This window comes from Malaya genurostris, chromosome 2 (assembly GCF_030247185.1).
Source record: "Malaya genurostris strain Urasoe2022 chromosome 2, Malgen_1.1, whole genome shotgun sequence".
Classification (NCBI taxonomy): Eukaryota; Metazoa; Arthropoda; class Insecta; order Diptera; family Culicidae; genus Malaya; species Malaya genurostris.
The window spans coordinates 118,151,145-118,174,991 of record NC_080571.1 but is presented as its reverse complement, the minus strand read 5'-3'; the positions used below and the strand labels follow the sequence as shown (position 1 = coordinate 118,174,991).

The 23,847-nt window shown below is 38.8% G+C and overlaps 1 protein-coding gene across 3 annotated transcripts in view; it reads left to right on the top strand.

Moving 5' to 3' along the window:
- The window catches only part of LOC131433056 (uncharacterized), a 53,886-nt gene extending 31,395 nt beyond the window's left edge, over positions 1-22,491 (top strand). The window contains exons 2-13 of one of the 3 annotated variants that reach the window (XM_058599805.1): positions 2,594-2,674; positions 2,735-2,966; positions 3,057-3,291; positions 3,659-3,730; positions 8,937-9,172; positions 9,232-9,317; positions 9,382-9,821; positions 9,875-10,121; positions 10,190-11,281; positions 11,351-11,701; positions 19,766-20,079; positions 20,146-22,491. In XM_058599805.1, coding sequence (XP_058455788.1) covers positions 2,762-2,966; positions 3,057-3,291; positions 3,659-3,730; positions 8,937-9,172; positions 9,232-9,317; positions 9,382-9,821; positions 9,875-10,121; positions 10,190-11,281; positions 11,351-11,701; positions 19,766-20,079; positions 20,146-20,980 — 4,113 coding nt within the window. In that variant the 5' untranslated portion in view covers positions 2,594-2,674; positions 2,735-2,761 and the 3' untranslated portion in view covers positions 20,981-22,491. Of the gene's footprint in view, positions 1-2,593; positions 2,967-3,056; positions 3,292-3,658; positions 3,731-8,936; positions 9,173-9,231; positions 9,318-9,381; positions 9,822-9,874; positions 10,122-10,189; positions 11,282-11,350; positions 11,702-19,765; positions 20,080-20,145 lie in introns of all 3 variants that reach the window. The other 2 variants (XM_058599804.1, XM_058599806.1) reach the window with 2 other exon arrangements.
- Positions 22,492-23,847: the final 1,356 nt, after the last annotated feature.

Here is a 23,847-nt window from a genome sequence, read left to right as displayed (position 1 = left end):
TACAACAAGGTGCATCTACAGTAACTAGCAACGAAAGGAAGACGGAAATCGACAACGTTACTATCGATGTGGCAATGGATGATGAGACGAACCACGAACGAAGTGCCCCTCAATCCTCGCAGGAGGGAAATGGAAGCTCCTCTCCCCCTAGAAAAAGGGTGACAACGAGATCCAACTCAAAAAAATAAAATTATTTAAAAAATCGGCCACGTAAAGCGTGTACGCAAATAGGCCTGAATAAAAAATATCTTTTAAATAAAAAAAATATCAAATCATTTTAAATCATCAAACAAAGATCAACAGATATCACGCGCGTCTTGATTGTATACTATTTACACTTTATTATTTACCTCGAAAAATGATTAATTGGTTATGTTGGTTGATCTGGGCTGCCAAATAATATATTTCTCAGAAACTAGCCGGAAATTGACAAGAGATCATAAGGATTATATCGAAAACAAGCTAAAATTTTCTTTCAAATAATGATTAAAAACGATATTTTATTCAAACTAAAAATTGATCCTTTATTGTACGAGGTTCAAATTGAGCATAATGAAAACCGGACAAAATTTATGTTATTCCTTCACGAATTTTCGAACTTATGATTTAACGCTCTTCATCAAGCTCCGGACAAGTGTTGCATCGCATTTTTTGGATGCTTGAGCCCAAATTTTTTTGAACTCCTGCATGTTCCCAGCTGCCTTACCAGTCTTCTTGAAGACCCTCATCACGATTGCCCAGTAACATTCGATGGGTCGAAGCTGAGGCCAATTTGGTGGATTGATATTTTTCTCAACGAAATTCATACCCTTTTCCGCAAGCCAATTGAGAGTGGTTTTGGCATAGTGAGCCGACGCTAAATCCTGCCAAAGCAGTGGAGGTGTACTATGCTTCTTATATAAAGGCAACAATCTCTTCTGGAGACACTCAGATCGATTCTGCATTTATAGTTCCGATAGTGTAAAAAATGGTTGACTTCAAACCACAGGAACATATTGCTTGTCATACCAGTACCTTTCGACCGAATTTCTTCACTTGAATCGACCTGTCCGTATCACTTACATCCTCCCCAACGACGACAGTAAAGTATTGTGGACTTGGAAGGGTTTTTGAGTCTTCCTTTACATAAGTCTCATCGTCCATCAAAACGCATGCAACCGGACACTGCAAAAGACGCAAATACAATTTCCGGGCCCTTCTTCTGTTCTACTCTTTGTTTCGCTTCTTGTAGATCTTCAGGTAATTTTGCCTCTTGATACACTGGATCATTCCGACACTCGTTCCTGCTTTTTTGGCCAAATCACGTATTGACATGGATTTGTTCTTCATGATTAGAGATAGCCCTTTCTGGTCAAGTTTCGTGTTGGAAGTACCGGGTTTTCTGCCTCTTCCTGGTAGCTTATCCAAAGAATAGTGTTCCCCAACTTATTAATGATGGTTTTAACACTGGCATGATGAATTCCAAACCGCTTCGCCAATTTTCGCATAGTAATACCCTTCTCACTGAGCCATGTGTCCAGAACCTTATTTTGCACTTCTTTTCAATACGTGACATTTTGAAAACGCAGTATTTCAACCGCACAAACAAGTGAACAAACGAAAGCTGACAACCAAACGCACAGTATGCTGTGATCTGAGCATAAAAAACCATCCCAAATACATGCTTACAACACAAATGTATGTGGATAGCTTATTTTCGATACACTCCTTATTGTCGAATAATGATGAGAAAATTTAAAAAAAATTATTGAATCAAGAGATAATTTAGTAAAATAGAGTAATCAGATGTGACACGTTGAAAAAAATCTGATAACTAGAAGAAAAAAGAAACACCTTCAATTATCACCTTTCATGACATGGCTGCAGGTACACAGTGGATCTATTCTTGGTAAAGCTTTTTTCCGCCGGATTTCACACGACATCTAGGCTGGTGTTGTTCGGAGAAAGATGATAGGTACTATCAATCTCCTAGTGGACCCCAGTTCCTCGAATTTCAGGTTACCCAAAGACAATAAAAATAATTAAATGAATTAATCTATGTATGCTGTGATGCGAGCATAAAAAACCATCCCAAATACATGCTTACAACACAAATGTATGTGGATAGCTTATTTTCGATACACTCCTTATTGTCGAATAATGATGAGAAAATTAAAAAAAAATTGTTGAATCAAGAGATAATTTAGTAAAATAGAGTAATCAGATGTGACACGTTGAAAAAAATCTAATAACTAAAAGAAAAAAGAAACACCTTCAATTATCACCTTTTATGACATGGCTGCAGGTACACAGTGGATCTATTCTTGGTAAAGCTTTTTTCCGCCGGATTTCACACGACATCTAGGCTGGTGTTGTTCGGAGAAAGATGATAGGTACTATCAATCTCCTAGTGGACCCCAGTTCCTCGAATTTCAGGTTACCCAAAGACAATAAAATTAATTAAATGAATTAATCTTTAAAATGGTGTGCGTCTAGCTTTACAACCAAATATTAGAATTTAATTTGGAGGGTATTTTTCGGGAAATCGTCATGCATTCATGTCATGTCATTCTACTAGAAATATTTATATACCTTTCTTTTCTTCTTTTTTCAGAATGAATTTCGAAGCCATGACATGATCGTTTAGAGTAACTGGTGATCGTAGACGGTTACCTTGTTTCATAGTACTGACCGGGTAATACAGTAATAGAATACGTGCGTTTTACAGCTATGTAGTAAACACTTTAGTTATCAGCAAGAACAAACAATAGGACGCGTAACGATGGAGACTGGTAATACAGCTACCCTCCCAATGGGCACCATTGTACCTGCCCTTGTTCGTCCAAACACACTACTGCCGCCCGAGAAAGAGCCAGTTCAGTTTCAGATAAACCTTATTGGGGCCCCGCCAGAAGTGGAACAGCTGATCGAGCATATCAAAACCGTCGCAGAGCAGTTTCTCTATCATTGGAAAACGTTCCCTATCAGTAAGTGGCGAATGAAAAACGGGCACCTCGAAATGGTGCTACTCCATACTAATTGATGAGTTGAATTCATGTTTATTTTTTTTTCTCAAGATTTACCCTCACCTCTTTCCATCAACCCTACCACCGGTGGCGTTGGCAACGGAGGTGGCAGCGCTATTGTTGGCAGCAACAATATTAATAACATCAATAGAAAGTCACGCCCGATCAACTTGCGTGATCTTTTCATTGCTCCTCCATTCGATGAATTGGACGCCGTGGCGGCTGATGGCACGGGTGAACCGCGATTGCTGAACAATTCTCAACTGAGATCGCTACGCGAGCGAGGGTGTGTAATATTTTAAATTCCTCTGCTTTTCATTCGCAAACCATCTTACATTTGTTTTGGTAATATTTCACATTCTAGCACTTGCATTTTATTTTGTGTAAATAACACACAAGTACCCAAATGGAAGTATATTTTGTTCTCAGTTCTCACACTAGAGCTTTTGCATTCAAATTACTTTTTCTGATTGAATTCATAGAGAAATTTCAGCTCATAGGCATGTTCAGTAGTATTCTACTTTGTCTTGATTATTCAAAACTGTTGCAGACATCGTGCAAAAAGTTGAAAACTAAAGAACATGGACTATGATCATTCAATAAAACAATTTATCTATCACGTATAACACAATTCTGCAAATATTTCTGTAAAGCTTGCAAAAGGACAAATTCGGCAAACCGAAGAAATTAAATTTGGAACAATTGGACTCAATACAGTTGACCGGGTAATAATCCAGATTAGCACTGGTTTGAATTGCTCTCTTATTGTTTTTGGTGTTTCGTTTTCAGTTTAGATGTTTGGTTTCATTTTGATGCTCCTCTTCAGCTACTTCTATGTATGAAATCGTTTTCCGTCGTTTTGATTTGAACGTAATAAGGATCGGCATGATGTATAAGTTGACATTTCATATATAGTTAGTTGACTACTTCATAGCAATGGAGCATAGAATAGGCTCATTTAGGTTTCAAACATATCTTAATGTTTGTTTAACAAGACTCTATCGAAATGCATGATGGCAACTGTCCATTTATTAAATTCGTTTGAATCGTAGAAATCTGTCAGATCGTATAAAATTGAAATTGTCCTCCACAGTTGCATAGAAAAAATAAACAAGTTTCGATTGGACGTAAACAAGCTTTACTTGAGCGTAGAGGCGGCTTCGTGAGAGTGAGATGAAAAATGTTTAACTGGTAAAAAAATGTTCAAGTATTTATGAGGAAATTTTGAAACTGGCACAACTGACATTAAATAAGCAAAATGCAAATTATAATAGATGTATAAATAAGTTCGTACCGATTTCTAACAGATGGCGGACTTAATTTTAATTCCAATGATTTATCTTTCAAATCATGCGTTGGAAAGTTACTGTCATACAGATTCAGAGTCAGTATGTGTCATTTAGCTGAAGCGTAAACAGCAATACGTTTTTTCACTATGCAAATATGGAATTTTGTGGTGAATAAAGTCTTCTTGCTGGGAGTGCTTCATCGTTTAAATATGGAGCAAACAGCCACTGAAAAAATCGTTTTTTTTTGTGAAAGTGTATGTAGAAGAACTCGGCCATCCATTTACCAATGCTTAAAAGCAATGGGAATGATCCGAAAGGTAGACAATTGGGCGCCGTATGAGTTAAAGCAAGGGGCGTCGAACAGTTGCTCCAAGGCTACTAAAGAAAAGGTTTTTTCTGCATTGAATTGTTACTGACGATGAAAAGTGGGTCTATTACGATAATCCAGAACGTCGGGCAACGTATGGCTGCATAATCATTGACAGCCGTTCAGAATACTCATGAACTGAAGGTTATGCCCTGTGTATGGTGAGACCAGTTGAGCGTGGTGTATTATGAGCTACCTCGCGAGGGAGGTCTACCGTCGATAATCGATGCAATTTAAGCCGAGAATTGCAAGATCGCCCACATTGCTTGTCCGAATACTATTTGTTCCTGTCGATGCAGAATGATGAAGTCAAAAAAATGTTCGATCCGTGGATTGCGTGGATTTTCAAAAGGTGTATCCGTCAATTGCCAGAAAGATTAAAAAAAGTAGTGGCAAGTGATGGACAATATTTCGAAAAAAAAATGGAACGAACTTTTTCAAATGCTGTTTGACTGGTTCTTGCTTAACCGTCCTAAAAAAGAAATGAAAGGTTCCTTTTAGATTCCACTATGAAAAAACTATTTCGTTTTGTTATTAACGTAATAGTGACAGACAGATATCGTTATTTCGAATGCTATTTGCATTCATCCTCAGTGTCTACTTAAAAGTATAACCGCTCGAAAACCAAACTATTTGGTGATAAAATGAACAACAATGGGAAAAATAAGTTTGGATTTACTCCGATTCTGTATTGTAAAAAAAAACAAATTCAAGTAAAAGTTACGATCAATTTATAGTCAATTTTATTCAAATGGAAAGTTCATAGTTATCATGGATAAGCGTATCCTATGAAGTGTAATTCTTCATTAATATTTCATTTCAGTATTCAGAAATAGATTTCACTTACTGACTTAAAATATGAAATATGTGTGTTTGGAGAATTACAAATCACGTGGACCATATTATTTAACTACACCTAGTTATTTGTATGCATGCTAAATTGTAATTATTTTTATTTCGATTGAGTGGTAAAATATGTTGAAGGTATTGTACCTAAATATCATTAGAATCGACTAATTAGTATTATAAGTTAACGAGTTATGAAGCATACATTTCTTGGATTTTGGTTCTCCAGATATAGTTACAGAATAAAATCAATAAGATGTTGATTACATTACACTTCAACATCCGGCATTCATTTTTTTTAATTATTTCACTCATTTTTTTAATTATTTCTCAGAGGCACTCATTTTTTTTAATTATTTCTTTTTTTCATACTATTGTCTCATCTCAGAACCAAAGATAGACGAATCGTAGTAATCATCTATTGGAATTGAAATACTAACCGAAAGTGAAAAGTGTTTTTTCTTATGTTTGTTTTTAATGTGTGTTGTATTTAGTTGTATTAATTTCCTGTCAAATATAAACAAACAACGAAAAGGAAAACGTTGGGGTCTGGTGTTTTATATGTAGAATGTGTGTGTAAAATTGAAAAATTGGTTTAGTAGTTTTTGAATGACGATGAACAGATTTTCAGAACCTGCTTTCGCGAAAAACGCGTTTAAAATTTTCTGTATATAAAATCAATGTAAACAATTCATTATTTTTCTAACATTTTAAAAAAATAATATTTTTTCTTTTATAATTTGTTTTAATGAAACATTTCAAAAATGTTTTATCAAGTTTTTAAGTCGATCGATGCAGAAATCTTGGGCCAGTGTGCCGAGCTCTTACTTCTTCGTAGTATGAGCAAATATAAAGGCCCATAACTTGCTGAGTTTTGTTCCGATAGGCTTGAAAATTTCACAGAATAGTCTTGGAATGTTTTACTATGATAAATTACAAAGAAAATATTAAATGATTTTTCAAAAGTGTTAGACCATACCCGGCCCTTAATCCATGCTGCAGATTTCGGCGTTTGATGAATAAAAAAAAATGCTTCGGAAATTCCACATCTCCCTGGAGGTAATTTTCCAAGACTGTAAATCTTCAAACTTTGACCGCCCGACGGTACCTTTTGGATATATTCGTTATAGCTCCAACTTTTGACGTGTTAAAGCATTTGTGCCGCTTTAGAAGTTGATGCAGAAAATTCTTGTGTATATGTTACTAAAAAGAAATTGATCATTCAATTCTCTAGTTTTTCATTAAACTCTATTAATCATCATAAATAATAAATAAATAGAAGCAACATAAACAAAAAAGTACCAAAGTCTATCTCACGCGAAAGATACGTACGGTATAAAATGCGCATAGCCTAAAAATAGCTTAGCTTAGTTTTTTGAAAATTAGCTTAAGACCAAACATATTCTCAAACCCACATGAAAAATCCTCATAAAAATTTGTTGTTTTTTCCATACAAGGGTTTCGTACGTTGGAAATTTGAATAAAAAAACGTTGAAAATCTGAATAAAAAAACGCATAGCTTAGAGATGTCTCACATAAAGAACCTAGGAACAGAATCAGTTGCCAAAATGCGGTCCCGGAAGTTGTACAATAAGTTTTTTACGAACTCTATGGTAACGGCTCCAGTAGTCATCCCATATACGAAAATCATTAGTTAGAGTGAGATCTGCTGTCTCTATTCGATAGATTGAGCTAAAGATAGAATTCGATGATTGAAAGACGAGTAATCGGTAAAATAATATCGTGACTCTACTAATGAGATGACTATTGGTACAATAACTGTACGAAAATGCATCCTCATGGACGACGAAACGTACGTGGATTTGGATTATGGACAGTCTAAGGGAAAAAAAATTTACTAAAGCAATTAGTCGAACCATTGGGAAGATTTTTGTAGTTGCGGAGTGACAAGGAGTACCTGAAATTGCGTATTCTTCCATACAAGAAAGTTTACAAGTAAAGTTATGATCTGATTTGGCAAACTGTCACTACAGCGGAGAAATGCCATACTGGTGTCGAGATAACGGAGTGGATTTTTCGAAAAATACATCAATCCACCCTACGGCTCTCCAATATTATTAAATATTGGGCAATTGTCAAAAAGAAGTTTAAGAAGTGTGGAAATGCGGTTTGGTATGCGACATAGATTAAGAGATGGTGGAACAAAATGGCCGCTCATGTTTACCATCAGAGTGTTCAAATGATGATGAGTGATATTCGAAGAAAGGCTCGAAATTTGTATCAAATCCAAATAAGAATATTATTTGGTTATTTTTCCTTTGAAGTGCGATTAATGGCCTTCATTTTGAGTACTCAAACTTATTATTTCTTTAACATGGTTCCGAGATGTCTGTTTTTTTTTGGTTTAGATATTCAATCATTTAAGCTTTAGAGCAAACCGATATTTTAAACGCTCTTTATGCTAAAACTGCTAAAAAGTTGTGCTTACTTTTATATTCTATAACTTTTTACTTGATACAATTGGAATCGACATCTTACCTCAACCATACAGAATCTGTGTCCATAGGCCAACATTGCACAGATTCAACTAAAATTTGAATTTAATGTTAAAACGAGTGTGAATCACTTTCTAGTTCCATGTGATCATAAATCAAATAAACATAGATTTCCCAGTGTAATACTAATGTAGTTAAGCAACCCGTGACAGCAAAAGCACCGTCTGGTGGAGAATGGGTGCGTAAATGCTCCTAAAATGCATGCATAAATTCGCCTGCGCATTTAACAAAACCACAGTAGCATAAATCAAATAAACATAGATTTCCGACTGTACGGTGACACTAACAGCACCTCTAGTGAGAAACGGGTGTACTTTTTTCCATTAGCTACTGTGGTTTTGTTAAATGCGCAGGCAACTTTATGCATGCATTTTAGGAGCATTTACGCACCCATTCTCCACCAGACGGTGCTTTTGCTGTCACGGGTTTCTCAACTACATTAGTATTGCACTGGGAAATCTATGTTTATTTAATTTATGACAGTAGCTAATGGAAAAACGTACACCCGTTTCTCACTAGAGGTGCTGTTAGTGCCACCGTACAGTCGGAAATCTATGTTTATTTGATTTATGATGTGATGTAGATTAGTAGCAGACTCGTATTTTTTTATCAAAAATATTTTTTTTGCTGGCGTGGAGTATGCAACTTGCAGTGTTATGACTGTGTTTCGAATCGCACACTTTCAAATGAGTCTGGGTTCGGTTCTTTGGAGTTTTGAACGTGAAACTGGAAGTCCAAAAGCTCGTAGTTTTTGGTAATAATTATCGTTTTTGTGTACGTTGATTGTGTAAATAAGATTTTAGATACCATCCTTGTTAGCATACTTGTAAATAATAGTTCTCATTCTCGGTAGTATGTCATGTTAACGAACTTTTGAAAATGTATTGGAATAATAGTGACATTTAACTTTCAGTGAGTTCGAGGTACCCAGCCTGAATTTTCCGGGTCAAATGCATCGCTGGCGGCTTTCGCAGTTCTTGCAAAAAGGCTCAGATCGGACACGTGATTCCCTGCTCGGAGATTTGGCCATGTCCGCACGTTTCCTGGTTATTACTGCTAAGGGAAGACTGTTTGGACACTTTTTCTCGGCTGCTCATGCTGCGCGCGCTTTTTTGCAAGGGCTGACTAAGTTGATCGACATGGTGATAGGTACAGCTACATTATAATGCGTGTGCAACTGATACAATTGAAGATGATTTTAATTGTAGGTGTTCCATCATTGTTGGCACAGAATCTCGATAATAAAATTAGAGAAGAGCGATGTCGCTTCTTGGTAGCCGAGCTAGTTTGTAGAGTAAGAACATTTTTGAAATTATAATTATATGAAACAATGTATGCTTGAACAGGCCACATTTTAGAGTGAATACGAAGACTGTTTGGATGCTCTCTGTAGTTATGTACGACATCAGCTTCGTAGGGCTACGATGGAGAAGTTCGATGTTAATTGCCAGCAGGCGCAACCGGTACCTTATCTATACGTCACACCAAAGGGCCAGGATATCGATATGCGTCTGTTTTCCAAAGATATAATGCGCAAAGCACTGCCTATTCTTGTTGGGATACTAGAAAAGGAAACTCGAGGTTGGTTCTTACATTTCCGCGAACGTTTAATTGCTGAGCTTCGGGAACGGAAAATGACAGATGCCGAAATAGAAGAAGAGGTTAACGATGCCGTAATGAAAGAGTATCTGCAGCGGGTTTATACGTCTATACTGTCGAACAACGATTTGGCTGATCTTGGTGAAAACATTCCACAGCTTTTAGTGCAGCAAGCACAGTCGGTAGTCATTATGCACAAGTAAGTCAAATGCGAAAAAGCGGAGAAATGACTGAAATACCTTCTCATTTTAGAGCTGTTGACAAAATACAAAAAGAATTGAAAAAATCTCGTGACGAACAACGGAAGATGCTTCAGGAGGAACATCCTGTTTTGTCTCGGATTTCTCCCTGGTTGCGTGCGAAGCTTGAGGCTGGAGAACAAACAAAAATATCAAAAATAACCTGGGGAGCACACGAGGAAGCCCTCAAAACTGCACAGAAGCACAATTTGCATCAATCCGTGTATTTTCTGAATCGTGATTTGGCGTTCATGAAAGAGGTAAAGCTTGTATCTAATAATACATGTATAGTAAAAATAACGAACTATATCTTTCTTAATTATCGTAGCGAGAGCCGGTTCTTCTGAAAGAATTGAAAAATGCGAAAACTCCAACAAGAAACTTCCAATGGGCTTGTCGGATATGGTCACCGAAATCGTGGATCATACGCCGTAGCTTCCAAGGTCACTCGGAAGTGATACCGACGGTTATTACTCAGCAAGCTACATCAATAGTTACCCCCCGATCGGATCCTAGTCAGCCAGTATTCCTCGTAGAGAAGGAATTGGTCCGCTCAACCAGTACCAGATGGCCAATGTGGCGTCTACTGAATCTCTTCCAACGCACTTGGACTTGGACGTGGAATATCATGTTTTTGTTAGGTGTAATAGTACCATGGTGCAGTCCACTTGGTTTTCGCGCTCTGTTTTGCGTTAAACCGTTCATGGCAGACTTGGAGCTATCGCAAGTGAACGGAACGCTTTTCCCCCGAAAAACCAGCATAACACAAACGATGTGTTCTCGTCTGGTCGAGTTATGGAGGCATATTTCGAAAGCCAGAACACACTTTGAGACGGAACCGGACACGGGATTTGTGGGGAAAGGCATGACGAGGCATTTAAACCGTCTTTATAACTATTTCATCAAAGGCTTCCTCGGTACGCTTGTCATACTTACAATGTTTCCCCTGTTGTGTCTAAGTGTTAGTGTTAGCAGCATAGTATTTGCCATAGCAGCGCCCTTGTGGATGCCCTTTATCACCATTACTTTACATCTTTATATGATGTTGGTGTTCGATTTGGATTGTCCAGATGAAAGTCGTCGTAATCGTTACTGCATTTTTCTGGAAGCCGTCGGGTGGAACATAATTGTACAAGGTTTGCTTCAGCCGCTTTTAGCTTTGATAGTGGCATCGATGATATGTCCCGCTGTATCTGTAGCAGTGTTGTTTGTTGGAGTGGCCAGATATTGGCTCAGATTGTTCTGGGATGCAATAACATTTCATCTATTCATCAAAAAATGCGGTCGAGTGCCGGCAAGCGACAGTTTAGCAGTAAAGCGTATAGCAGGCCCTGGGTTAGCTTTGGATTATTATTTTTCGATTAGGCCAGAACAAGCTTTGGCTGCTTTTGAAGCAAAGATGGAGCTCGACGAATTACAAGTAGGTCACCGCATTGGCCTTAACCAAGCTTAGGCAAAAATATATTGACTTGAATTTCCTTTTTCGTAGGCTTACCAACATTCACTGGAAACAATCATATGCCAACCACAGAAGGATTTTAGTCAGTTTGTGGAGGCTTGTTTTGGACCCTTTTCGGCGCAACTCTCGAAAACGGTTGGGCCCTATCGACAGCTCGAACGAGAAGGTCAAGATTTGATGACGTCTTTGCATGAAAAATTGGAGAAGCGGCGCAGAGATTTGCAAACAGGTCTGACTACTGCTGTGAAGACGAGAATCAAACTGAGCACGATGGAACTGAAAATAGTCATTCAGCAGTCGGCTTACATGCTGGAAAAGTTTTATCCTTCTCATGTTATAGCGAGACTTTCGATTAGTGAGGATGAGTTCTGGGACGCAAAGGTAAGCATAGTTTAGTTGTGCAAACACACAAACGTTTGCGAACAGCCGTGTCACTGATTTGACAATTGTGTTATTACGTATTATCTTTTTCATGTGTCAGACTGTACAGGGTCTGGCAATTTAAATGCTATATATAACGAACATTTGTTTAATAACGCAGATATAATCAAAAACAGAAAGTAAACATAGAGAATCTGTCAATTGCTTTTAGGCCCTTTTGAAATGTTATTGGCCTACCACGTATACAACACATTTATCTACGACGTATGTAGAACGGTTGAACTTGTGTATCGGTTCTACACCCTTTATTTGAGAGGCACCCATCGTTAACGAACCGCATAACATGATCAGATGTGGTTCTATCTCCGACGTAGTTCGAGATGAGCGAATACGAATTCTGCGTCTGCTCGAACCTGACGATTCATTTAATTATTTACTTAAAAATCAACAGACACTATGTGGTCCTAATGATTAATTCTAATATTATTTAAGAATTTGGCCCTTGAACTCGATTGAATGACCGTTGTAAGCCGATAAGCGCACCATTTATCCCGTAGCTAGGGCGGTGTAAAGGAAGTCGAAGAAAAGCGTTGTTGCGGAGAGCTCGAGGACGAATATTGATGTTGACTTCACGAAGCAAAGTGGGACAGTCGATCCTAACGTTCCAAACATCTGCTATTATTAAAGTACGCGATAGCTCCCGTCTTACTTGCAGTGTGTCTAGACCGATGAGTAATCCGCTAATTTCATAGCTCGGTAGTTGATGAGGATTGGTCCAAGGTAAACGGCGAAGAGCGAATCGAATGAATCTACATTGAATCGACACGATTCTATTAACGCCATTGAGGTAGTGAGGGTTCCAAACAGCTGAACAATATTCCAGAGTAGAGCGTACGAGTGAACAGTATAGGGATTTTAAGCAGTAATCATCCGTAAAATGATAACGGCTAAGATCATCACGAATCCAAGGCAGCGAGAAGCTTTAGCCACAATTTAGTTGGTGTGTTGCTTGAATGTTAACTGCTCGTCAAGAAAAACGTCGAGGCCGCTGATTCACGTCGATCTACCAATTATGAATCGCTTAATAAAGTATTCGAATGTCAAAGGCACTTTTTTCTCGTAAACGTAAAGATCGGGCATTTTTCTGGAATAACGGTCATGTGATTCAATTTGCACCAATCCGAAAAGATTACCATTTATCGTTGAAGAAACGTAGCATCCTCTGAGTTTCGAATAACACGGTAGATCTTGAGGTCATCTGCAAAACATATGCGCGGTCCTTCCTGAGAAAAATTAACGTCGGTAAAGTACAGCAAGAAGATCAAAGGGCCGAGATGGTTCCCCTGCGGAATTCCAGATCTTGCAACAAGTTCTCCCGAAACACAATCGTCCATTTTAACCACAAGATGACGAAGGACGTTTCTACCAAAACCAAGTCGATCCAATTTTGCTATTGTGATGTCATGGTTAATTTTATCGAAGGTGAGGGAAAGATCGGCATCGGTATTCATTAGACGTATGACCAAAATTAACTGTGGACACATAACAGAAATTATATTCCAAGCAAAGTAGCGTAAGAGCACACCGCTGTAACCGGTTGTCTGTGTAGACGGAAATGTCTTTTTTTTATCCAAATATTGCTAACAGCAAGTTATGATCGGTTTCTAGTATAAACCGACGACTAAAAATTTTCCTATAGAAACGTGTCACAGCAAAATACCATCTTTTTCAACCTGGCTATAGTTACTTTCAGTTTCTATTAAGCTGCGATACACATTACAAACAGCCTTTACTGATCCGTCAGGAAACTTGAGGTGAAATGTAGCGGAATGCGAAAATCGCGTTTTTGATCAATTATTTAAAAACTAGACCGATTTTCGAAAAACCAAAAACACTTCAGTTTTCGAAATCAAATTTATCATAACTAAGTATTCTTAGAATTTTGAAATTTTGCTTTGCCGAGCCGTAATTGGTGTTTGAAATGTATAAACGGTCACTGTTCCGTCCCACGAGGATGATTTCAGAACTGAATAGTAATGTTTATAGCAGAATTTCACAAAAAATCTGAAAATGCAACTCAAAATTATAAAATTTTAGCGAAAACAACCGAAAATTGAAAAAGTTTACATAAACTTTTCTGCATTTTTTTATTGCTTGCGCGCTGTTTTTTTTTCGTTTTGAGGTGGTGTGAGAAATGTACGGTGGGCACTGTAGCATTATATAGTGAGCAAAAGTTACATATCAAATAATGACGCGAATTTATGCAGTATTGGGTTTTGTGTTGAAATAAAAAACAAGTTGAATACAATAAAATGGGTATTGTAAGAAATCGTTTATTTTCTAAGTAACTGTCATTTATAATGCTAATAATGTCCAATTCTGTTGAGTTCAATGCATTGATGTTGCTGAAGCAATAAAGCTTGGCTGTGTAATATCGTATAACAGGTATTATTTTAGATTGTAGCAATTTTTATAGCAAAACTATAACTTCATCATTGACAAGCTACTGAATGAAATGAACACAAGCCAAGTATTATCGTTCATTAACCTGTGATACTGTTGGCGAGATTTATTATAGGGACGCTGAGTCACTAAAACCGGCAACCATGCCAGTCAAGATAAAAATGTTTTTTGATACCACTGTTCAGTTTCCTTTTTGCACCTAAGATAGAAATACAACACGCGTTACTTTGATTAACTGATTTTCACGTTTCTTTACGCGGTATAAGTTCCCTGCAACTTTGTTCTCTGCTGTAGCCACGAATATTCCAACAGGTTAGTGGTCCCAGTGCAGGAATCGTGAAATCGGCGATTAACGTGCGGATTCAGTCCAACAGTTAGCGGTTCGAAAATCTCGGTGGTGTACAGTTCGCGATCGTGAGCAAGATGGCGGAGGCCGGAAAATTTTCGGTAGTCAAGCTCGGGAACGATAATTATGGAATATGGAAATTTCAGATGGAAATGTTTCTGACCAGAGAGGAACTATGGCACGTGATTGAAGATGAGAAACCAGAGCCGGTCACAAACGCATGGCAGAAGGCGGACAATAAAGCACGGGCAACAATCGCTTTGTGCATCGATCAAAGTCAGTACGTTCTCATCAAAGAAAGTAACTCTGCGAGAGCTGTTTGGGATACATTGAAGACTTACCACGAAAAGTCGACGGCAACATCACAGCTATCTTTGTTGATTCGTCTGTGCGACGCAAAATTGGATGAATCCGGAGATGTGGAAAAGCATTTACTTGACATGGATTCACTGTTCGAACGCGTGGAAGGTGCTGGCCTCGAGCTGGCCGAGAAATTGAAAATTGCGATGGTTTTGCGCAGTATGCCCGAATCATACCATTTCCTCGCTTCTGCTTTGGAAGCACGGCCGGATGCAGACGTTACTATGGAATTAATCCGATCGAAACTTATGCAGGAATACCACAAGCGGAAGGAGCGGGGCGGTGTGATGAAAAACGAACGAGTTTTGAAGGTACAAAAGATAAAAAAAGAAAAAGAGTGTTTCTTTTGTCACAAGCCAGGACACTTCAAGAAGGATTGCAGGAAATGGCTGGGAATAAAAAAAGATAGTGATGGCGAGGGATCCGGAAGCAAGCCCGGAAATAGCGGTCAGACACAAACAAAGGCGAAACAAGCAACGGGTGAAAGTTCGGTCTGTTTCTCAGCGAATGAGAAAAGTGAACTCGTGTGCGCGGCGGTAAAAACGAATCACTATTGGACAATCGATAGCGGTGCGTCATGCCATATGAGCAACGATGAAAGTTTTTTTGATGAAATCGACATGTCAGCGACCACGTCGGTGCTGATGGCTAACGGGAACAGTGCGAAATCGTGCGGGTACGGTAACGGTACTGTGACGGGTATGAATCGCGCGGGTGAGTCGGTTAATATCAAACTTGAAAACGTTCTCTATGTGTCGGACTTGGAAAGCGGTTTGATCTCAGTAAGCAAAATCGCTGATAAGGGTTTTAGTGTTCTGTTTAAACGCAATTGCGTGCAGATTATAAATGAATCGAATGAAGTGGTGGCGCTAGGAGATCGCTGTGGCGGATTATACGTGCTCAAAGAACCCGAGCGTGTGTTGATAGCAAACAGTCGATGTCACACCCTCAATTGCCAGCACACATGGCATAGAAGATTCGGACATCGTGACCCCGCGGTGTTCGAGCGCATCCAGAAGGACAAGTTGGCAACTGGGATGAAACTTGTCGATTGTGGAACTAAAATACCGTGTGAACATTGTATGGCAGGAAAGTCGTCTCGTTTACCGTATCCTCAGCAGTCAAAGAGCAGAGCAGCTCAGCCATTGGATTTAGTGCACACAGACTTGTGCGGACCAATGAGTAATGTCACACCAGGAGGAAAGAAATATTTCATGACTATTATCGACGATTATAGCCGGTATGTAGTGATGTATCTGCTGAGAGATAAAGGTGAAGCGAAAAATTGTGTAATGGACTATGTACGGCTTGTGGAGAACCAGTTCGGAAGAAAACCGAAGGCTATTCGTTCCGATCGTGGCGGAGAATTCGTGAACGAAACGCTAAAGAAATTCTACAGAAACGAAGGGATCCAGATGCAGCTGACAGCGGGGTATGCGCCTCAGCAAAATGGGGTGGCAGAGCGACGCAACCGTTATTTGCAGGAGATGGCCGTTTGCATGCTCCTCGATGCAGGTTTAGAGAAAATCTATTGGGGAGAGGCAATTGCGGCAGCTGCGTACGTCCAGAATCGACTACCATCCCGAGTAGTAGAAAAAACTCCTTACGAGTTATGGAGCGGCGAGAAACCTGATTTGTCTCATCTGAGAGTTTTCGGTTGTGAGGCTTACGTTCACATTCCCGACGTGAAGCGTGGTAAACTAGACAGCAAAGCGGAAAGGTTGATTTTCGTTGGTTATAGCTGTGGATCTAAAGCTTACCGTTTCCTGAACAAACAGACCAATAAAGTGGTTATCAGCAGGGATGCCAAGTTCCTGGAACTCGAATCTGATATACAGGAGGAGACCAAGGATCGTTTGCCAAGTGATCAATCGGTTGAAATGGAAGTAGAGATTCAGTGCTCATCTGATACAGGTACCCTCGTGGATGAACCAGACTTCTATGGTTTTTCGGAAAGTGACAGCGAGTATCATGATCTCGAAGAAGTAGATGAGTTTCCACAGCGGAGATCGCATCGATCTAATGCTGGTGTGCTACCTACTAGACTAGAAAACTATGTAGTTGGTATAGCAAGAAGTGAATCGCGAGAACCAAGAACCTACAAGGAAGCAATTGAATGTTCAGATAGGAAGGAATGGGTGAAGGCAATGGACGATGAATACCAGGCTCTGTTGTCTAATGATACCTGGTCGCTCGTTCGTTTGCCCAAAGAAAGTCACGCCATCGGATCGAAATGGGTATATAAGTTGAAGAAGGACTCGTCTGGGCAAGTAGTACGTCATAAAGCCAGACTTGTTGCTCAAGGTTATGCTCAGCGTTTTGGCGAAGATTTCAATGAAGTGTTTGCGCCAGTCGCTATGCAACAGACTTTTCGAGTGCTGTTGGCAGTAGCTAGTCATCGTAAACTGAAGGTGCATCATATCGATGTAAAGAACGCCTACTTGAACGGGAATTTGGAAGAAGATATTTTCATGCGACAACCTCCAGGATATGCTGTGAAGGGAAAGGAGGAGTATGTTTGCAAATTGAATCGTAGCCTGTATGGATTGAAACAGGCGGCAAGAGTTTGGAATATGTCACTGAAAGGAATGTTGCTGAAGTTGGGTTTTAAGCAATCACAATCAGATGTTTGCTTATTTTCGAAACAATTGGAAGATGGTGAATGGCTCTACCTACTCGTTTACGTGGACGACATGATCGTGGCTTGTAAGGATCAACGGCACATTGATTATCTTGTACGTAAGCTGAACGAAAATGTTGAGATTACGTCGCTAGGTGAAGTTCGACATTTCCTGGGCATGCGAGTGAGGAATGATGATGACGGAGTGTTTCATCTCAGTCAACAATCTTTCATAAGGGAGATTGCGCAACGTTTTGGTCTTGAAGAAGCTAAAGGAAGCGGATATCCTCTGGACACGGGTTATTTGAAACAGCAGGATAGTGTACCTTTACCGGATAACATCCAGTATCACAGTTTAGTTGGGGCGTTGCTATACGTTGCGACTAACACTCGACCGGATATAGCAGCGGCAGTATCAATTTTGAGTAGAAAAACGAAGAATCCAACGCAGCGAGATTGGGTGGAACTGAAAAGAACCGTGCGATACTTGCTTAGTACTCAGAACTACGAATTGAAGCTGGGAGGAGATAGAACGAAGCAGATGGAGCTTGTTGGTTACAGCGATGCTGACTGGGCAGGCGATACGGACAGAAAATCCACCAGTGGCTACATCTTCCAACTCGGAAATGGAACTGTAAGTTGGGCTAGCAGGAAGCAGAATTGTGTGACTACTTCGACTATGGAGGCCGAATACGTCGCTCTTTCAGAAGCAGCTAATGAAGCAGTATGATTGCGTAGGCTTCTTGTGGATCTTGGACATACGCAACAGAAGCCAACGCCGGTGTTCGAAGACAATCGCAGCTGCATCGATTTTGTTTCACTGGAAAAGCAGAACAGACGGAGTAAGCACATCGACGTCAAGTACTACCAGGCGAAAGATTTATGCGCGAGAGGAGAAATCTGTCTGCGATTTTGCTCAAGTGATGTAATGGTTGCTGACGTGTTTACGAAACCTCTGGGACCAATGAAGATGAAGCAGTTTGCTACATGTTTGGGATTGATGGAGAAATGAAATTGATTATTTTAGTGAAACAGCGAGGAGGAGTGTTGGCGAGATTTATTATAGGGACGCTGAGTCACTAAAACCGGCAACCATGCCAGTCAAGATAAAAATGTTTTTTGATACCACTGTTCAGTTTCCTTTTTGCACCTAAGATAGAAATACAACACGCGTTACTTTGATTAACTGATTTTCACGTTTCTTTACGCGGTATAAGTTCCCTGCAACTTTGTTCTCTGCTGTAGCCACGAATATTCCAACAGATACTAACAATGTGATAAAAACTGAGAGTCAGCTTCGAGCCAGTTAGTATGGAAAACTTATTGGAATTCATTGGTTTTTCAATTATTATGAATACAATGAATCAACGCTTGATTTACCTTTCAAAATCGATTGAATAATAATGAACTACGAAATAACTTTATATTTAATTTCGTGCCCCAAATATGTGCTAAAGAAAAGTTTCACTAAAAAATCTTAACTGCATGGTAAGATGAACTCATGCGAGTCAAGTAAATACTTTTACGTAAATTCTATCTCATCGGCGGGAAGGGCCTGGTGAACTACAGCAAAGATATCGAAAATACTTGAATGTTCTCTTGTCTTCAATCGTTCTTTTGAAGAAGAATCCATGCTTGCTACTAAGCTCAGGCATATACATGGTTAGCAAGTTATTCAATACATATACATATAACCTCATGTTAATCATTCATAATTACTCATGATTTATAGCTCTAGTGTAAGAGTAATCACTAACAATAACGATTGAATTAGCATATATTCAAAGTGTGAAGTATTCAAAAATCCATTACGTCCTCAAAGGGCCATTTGAGCATCTGCTGAAACTATAATCTCCAACCTCGGACTGTAGTGTATCAACAGTAACGGTGATCTCGAAGTTTCGGTTTTTGATTAATGGCGTGGCCCTTTGATGCAAAAAGTGTTTCACAATAGTATTAACTGCTTAGCGGTTTATGTTGAAATGTTACACTGATAGTTTTACATATACTGCTAATGCACTGATGAGTCTAAGACATACAAATAAGAGAATAATTATATTCATTTAACACAAACCGGTACCGGCGCGGTACCCAAATCCCGGAGCAAAATTTTGAAACAGTCGCGAACTTATTTTCTACCGAGCTTGATTTTTTCAAAGATAAGGTGTTTGATCCAACAGTTAAAAAAGAAATCATAGTTTATACGCTGCACAGGTTTAACAGATGGAGGCGTCTATGTGTGTATTAAATTTAATAATTTTTTTTTCGATTTCAGGGTCTCTCCGTCGGAGATTGGGCAGGGCTAGCCGGATTGTTGTACGCTGATATTTTCAGTTTAGATTTCTTAACACCATTATCGGAAAGCGATACGCAGTTTAAACTGGAACCTCACTCACAGCTGGATCTGTCTCGTTATACCGAAATGGTACAGAACACTAGCGATATAATGGGAATCAATGGCCCAGATCTGCTGGGTAATGTCTATGCACCGCGAGGCAACATCCAAGTTCATTCGCCATATTTAGAAGTTTCTGCTTTTAATCCACGCTCACGGGTGATGATTAATTCTAGAAGAGCTGAAAAGAGAAAGTATGATTCACCATTATAATGTGTATGCTAGCAATATTATAAGAGCTTTGTTCTGTTTACTTCTAGTGACACGTCCTCTGGCCTGACAACACCACGTGTAAGAGCGCGTCGCTCACCGATTCCGACACCGAAATCACGCAACAGTTGGAAACCGTGGAAGCGAAAACAACTGAAAAAACATGCGACCGATAAGCTGTTGATTCCGCTTCCCATTCCACATCCTGTGCATATAGCCATATCAATCTATAATCGTGATTCAGAGCATCCCATTCCGATTGAATCGGACATTTGTTGGGATATTTTGCGATCAATAGAGGAGTGCCAGGGAGATTTGGAAGCGATATTACGCTTTCGGGAAACAGGAGCCGTTGGGAATCGTTCAGTCGGAATCAGTGTCGATGGATTGGCAGCAATCGATTCCAGCATTGATTCGTTAGACTCGCAAAATTCTTCTAATTCTGGGACCAAGGACAGTATGGACATGATGGCAGGTGCCAGTGAAACTCTGCCGTGCACCAATCGCGAAGTAACTATAATTATGCCATCGACGACAATGGTGAATGTAGATAATATCGATTCGGCATTGGATCAGGCCAGCATTGACGCGGCTGGCGAAGTTACACCTACTCCAGCGCCAGCTCATTTTCATTGGACGTTGAGTAACTGGGTTGGTAGCAATGGCAATCAAACGGCAGCAGCTGCTCGTCGACGTAATACGAGCTACACGTACAGCAGCACTGCGAATGCTGTCCAGGGCAATTTGCACAGTGCCAGCACTATCTCACAAAACGACGCTCAGCTCGAACAGATCCGTGTTGATCTGGCCAGCCCGGAGGATATTTCATTGGACACTGATAGTTCTCGAGCTGTATTCAGTGCTGCTTATGGAACGACAGTTTAGAAGTTTCGTTTGCTTTCGTTATTTGAAGAAAACATTATAGTTGTGATAAAAAAGTACAGATTTACTTTCTTGATAAGAGAAATGGTAGTTAATGTAAGCGTGTGTTAGAAACATACGATATTTACATCCAGTGTTGAACTTTATGTTTGATTTTAAACTTAGTTTTAATTAGTTTTTGAGATACATGTTTCATATTTTTCATATGAGTTAGTCAGTTTTTCGTTTCGAGTTTTTATTCCTATTCTACATCTTGGTTCGTCTAGTCTAACCTACCACATCCAATCCCAACAGGAAATGTAGTTGTGGTCAACATATTTTAATTAATGTTTCATCTGGTTAATTTTTTACCGATTTATGACACTCCCAAAAGAATTTATTTTTAGATACCTATTTAAAATATATTTATTCTCTTTCCCAATCGGTATAAAGCAGATAGCGTTTTATATTTACATGGTACTGAAAAAGCTGGAAATTCTTATTAATATGCATTCAACCGAAAGGCAATTAGTATCTAACGTAAACCAAATCAAGCACAGATAAATCAGCTAAACAAATCTAGACTAAATTTAAATTCGTCTAGAAATACAATATAATATACATAGAATCTTTTTTATATTTAGTGAAGTTGGTCTGCCAATAATACCGAGTAGATCTTAACAAATTAGCAATAGGAGTCACATGATACAAAATATTTATAGTGTTGTATTTTTTCTAGTAACACTTAAAATTGCGTTTATAATTTGCGCTTTGTAAATCTGTACTGATTTCATATATGCAACCCGGTTATGAACAGAGCACTGATCTTACCTTCAAATCTGATAATTCCAGCTCATATCATTCCTTTATTTGACAGAAACAAAACTGGCAATTGGTTGAAAATAAAAACGTACAATTTCTCATAATAAGCGAGTAAGAAGATAACTAAAAAGAAACAATAACCTCAATAGTTAAGAATACTACTTATAAAAACAATACTACTTTTCGAAATAGTGTAGCAAAAGTCAGCTCGCTATCATAATATTTCAACTACAACTCTAGTTCTGTAAGACGAAATCACCAATCTACGATAATGTAGCTTACAATCTAATTTAAACAGTACAGTTTCGAATCGTTACAAAACGTGCTCTCTAAAAATTACAATAGAGCAATAATACTTCATGACGAAAAGATTTACAACTCGAATATTAATTTCCGGTTCTCCTGTAAAAAATATTCCTCGCCCTATTGACCCTTGATTTACTGCTAACGCCAAAGATTGTTCAAACGGACATCTTACACCAAACCGAAGTAAAAATTCGCATCACAATATCTTCCGCGAAATAGCAAGTTTTCTCAATGTAGCTTGAGCGATAGTAATTCATCTGGCAACGTATCTTGTGTGCTTGCATATTTGTGTACATACAGAAATTATCTGTACTAATCAACCATAGTAAAACGTTTTCTTTGTAAACCATATTTCATTGAGATATAAACAATAAAGGAGCTGGCGATGAACTGTTTGCAGATTATAACTTTGTGTGTAGCACTACTTACTTTGTATAGAGAAAACCTTTGACGTAATAATAGGAATAAAATCCCCTAAATAACTGATATATATATATATATATATATATATATATATATATATATATATATATATATATATATATATATATATATATATATATATATATATATATATATATATATATATATATATATATATATATATATATATATATATATATTGTTGATGCACAATTGCATATGTCAGAAGACAAGTTTAAGTGAGCTTCACTGTACATGAAGTAGAAATCGATCAACGTTATTATTCGATCAGTTTTATTAGTAGTTGAGAGAGTTTGCGATTACATTCGTCTGCGTTATAGGCTTTCCGGCATATTCCACGTAATATGCTTTCCGGTAGAGACAAACTTTGTTCATATAATAATGTACGCAAACTATATAAGGGCAGTGCAGATCAGATCAGGCACGATACTGTTCTTCACGGTATTACGATACCTATTACGGTATTACGGTATTACGGTACTACAGTACTACGGTACTTCGATAGTATATTAAGTTTTTATATTCGTCGTGATTGTCGTAGTCATAGTAATTGTTTGTCATAGTCATTTTAATATACTAGTCAGTTAATCAGGAATAAACGCGTACCAGTTTATTACATCACATCCGAAGTGTTCCGCGGTGTCCCCACCCGTGCGAAAGCCGTACCATGGCTTAATGTATTCGAAGTGTCCGCAGTGTCCCAATCTGCACGAAAGCCGTCCCAGGCTTAAGTTGGAAGCCGTCCCAGACTTCATATTTCCGTACAATTTAAACACAACGTAGGGTTCAGATGAGCCTCATCATAATCGTGTGGTGAGCGCCATCATAAATTTGGTGCCGTGACCAGGATTCTCCTTGGGAGACGAACGTAGAGTTACCAGAATTCTCCTTGCGAGACGAACAATCAGTTACCAGTGTAATGTAATGTATCGGACGCGACGGTTGAAATGTGAAAATGCAGTTCAATTTTCCATACGGTTTTTCATTACCGTTCATAATGAGAAGAAATAAGTGCAATTCCTAAAAAGAAAACGATAATCTATGATCACCACGTGGAATGGTACGATTGCCTGCCCGAAACCGCCATTGTTAAAGTTTCAGAACGACCTTCATTGTCGTTTACATTCTGTTCACAATGAACTGGAAGTATTCGTAACAGCCGCAGCTGTCTTTGTTTCGATTATGCTCACTATTTGATGTGCGGCGAAACCCTGTCGATAAAAACGATAACCAGAAAGTACTCATTTCAGTGTAAAACTATTCCGCAAAACGAAAATGCTGTTTAGAAAATGTGTGTGACATGTGCCCAAAATGCCCGT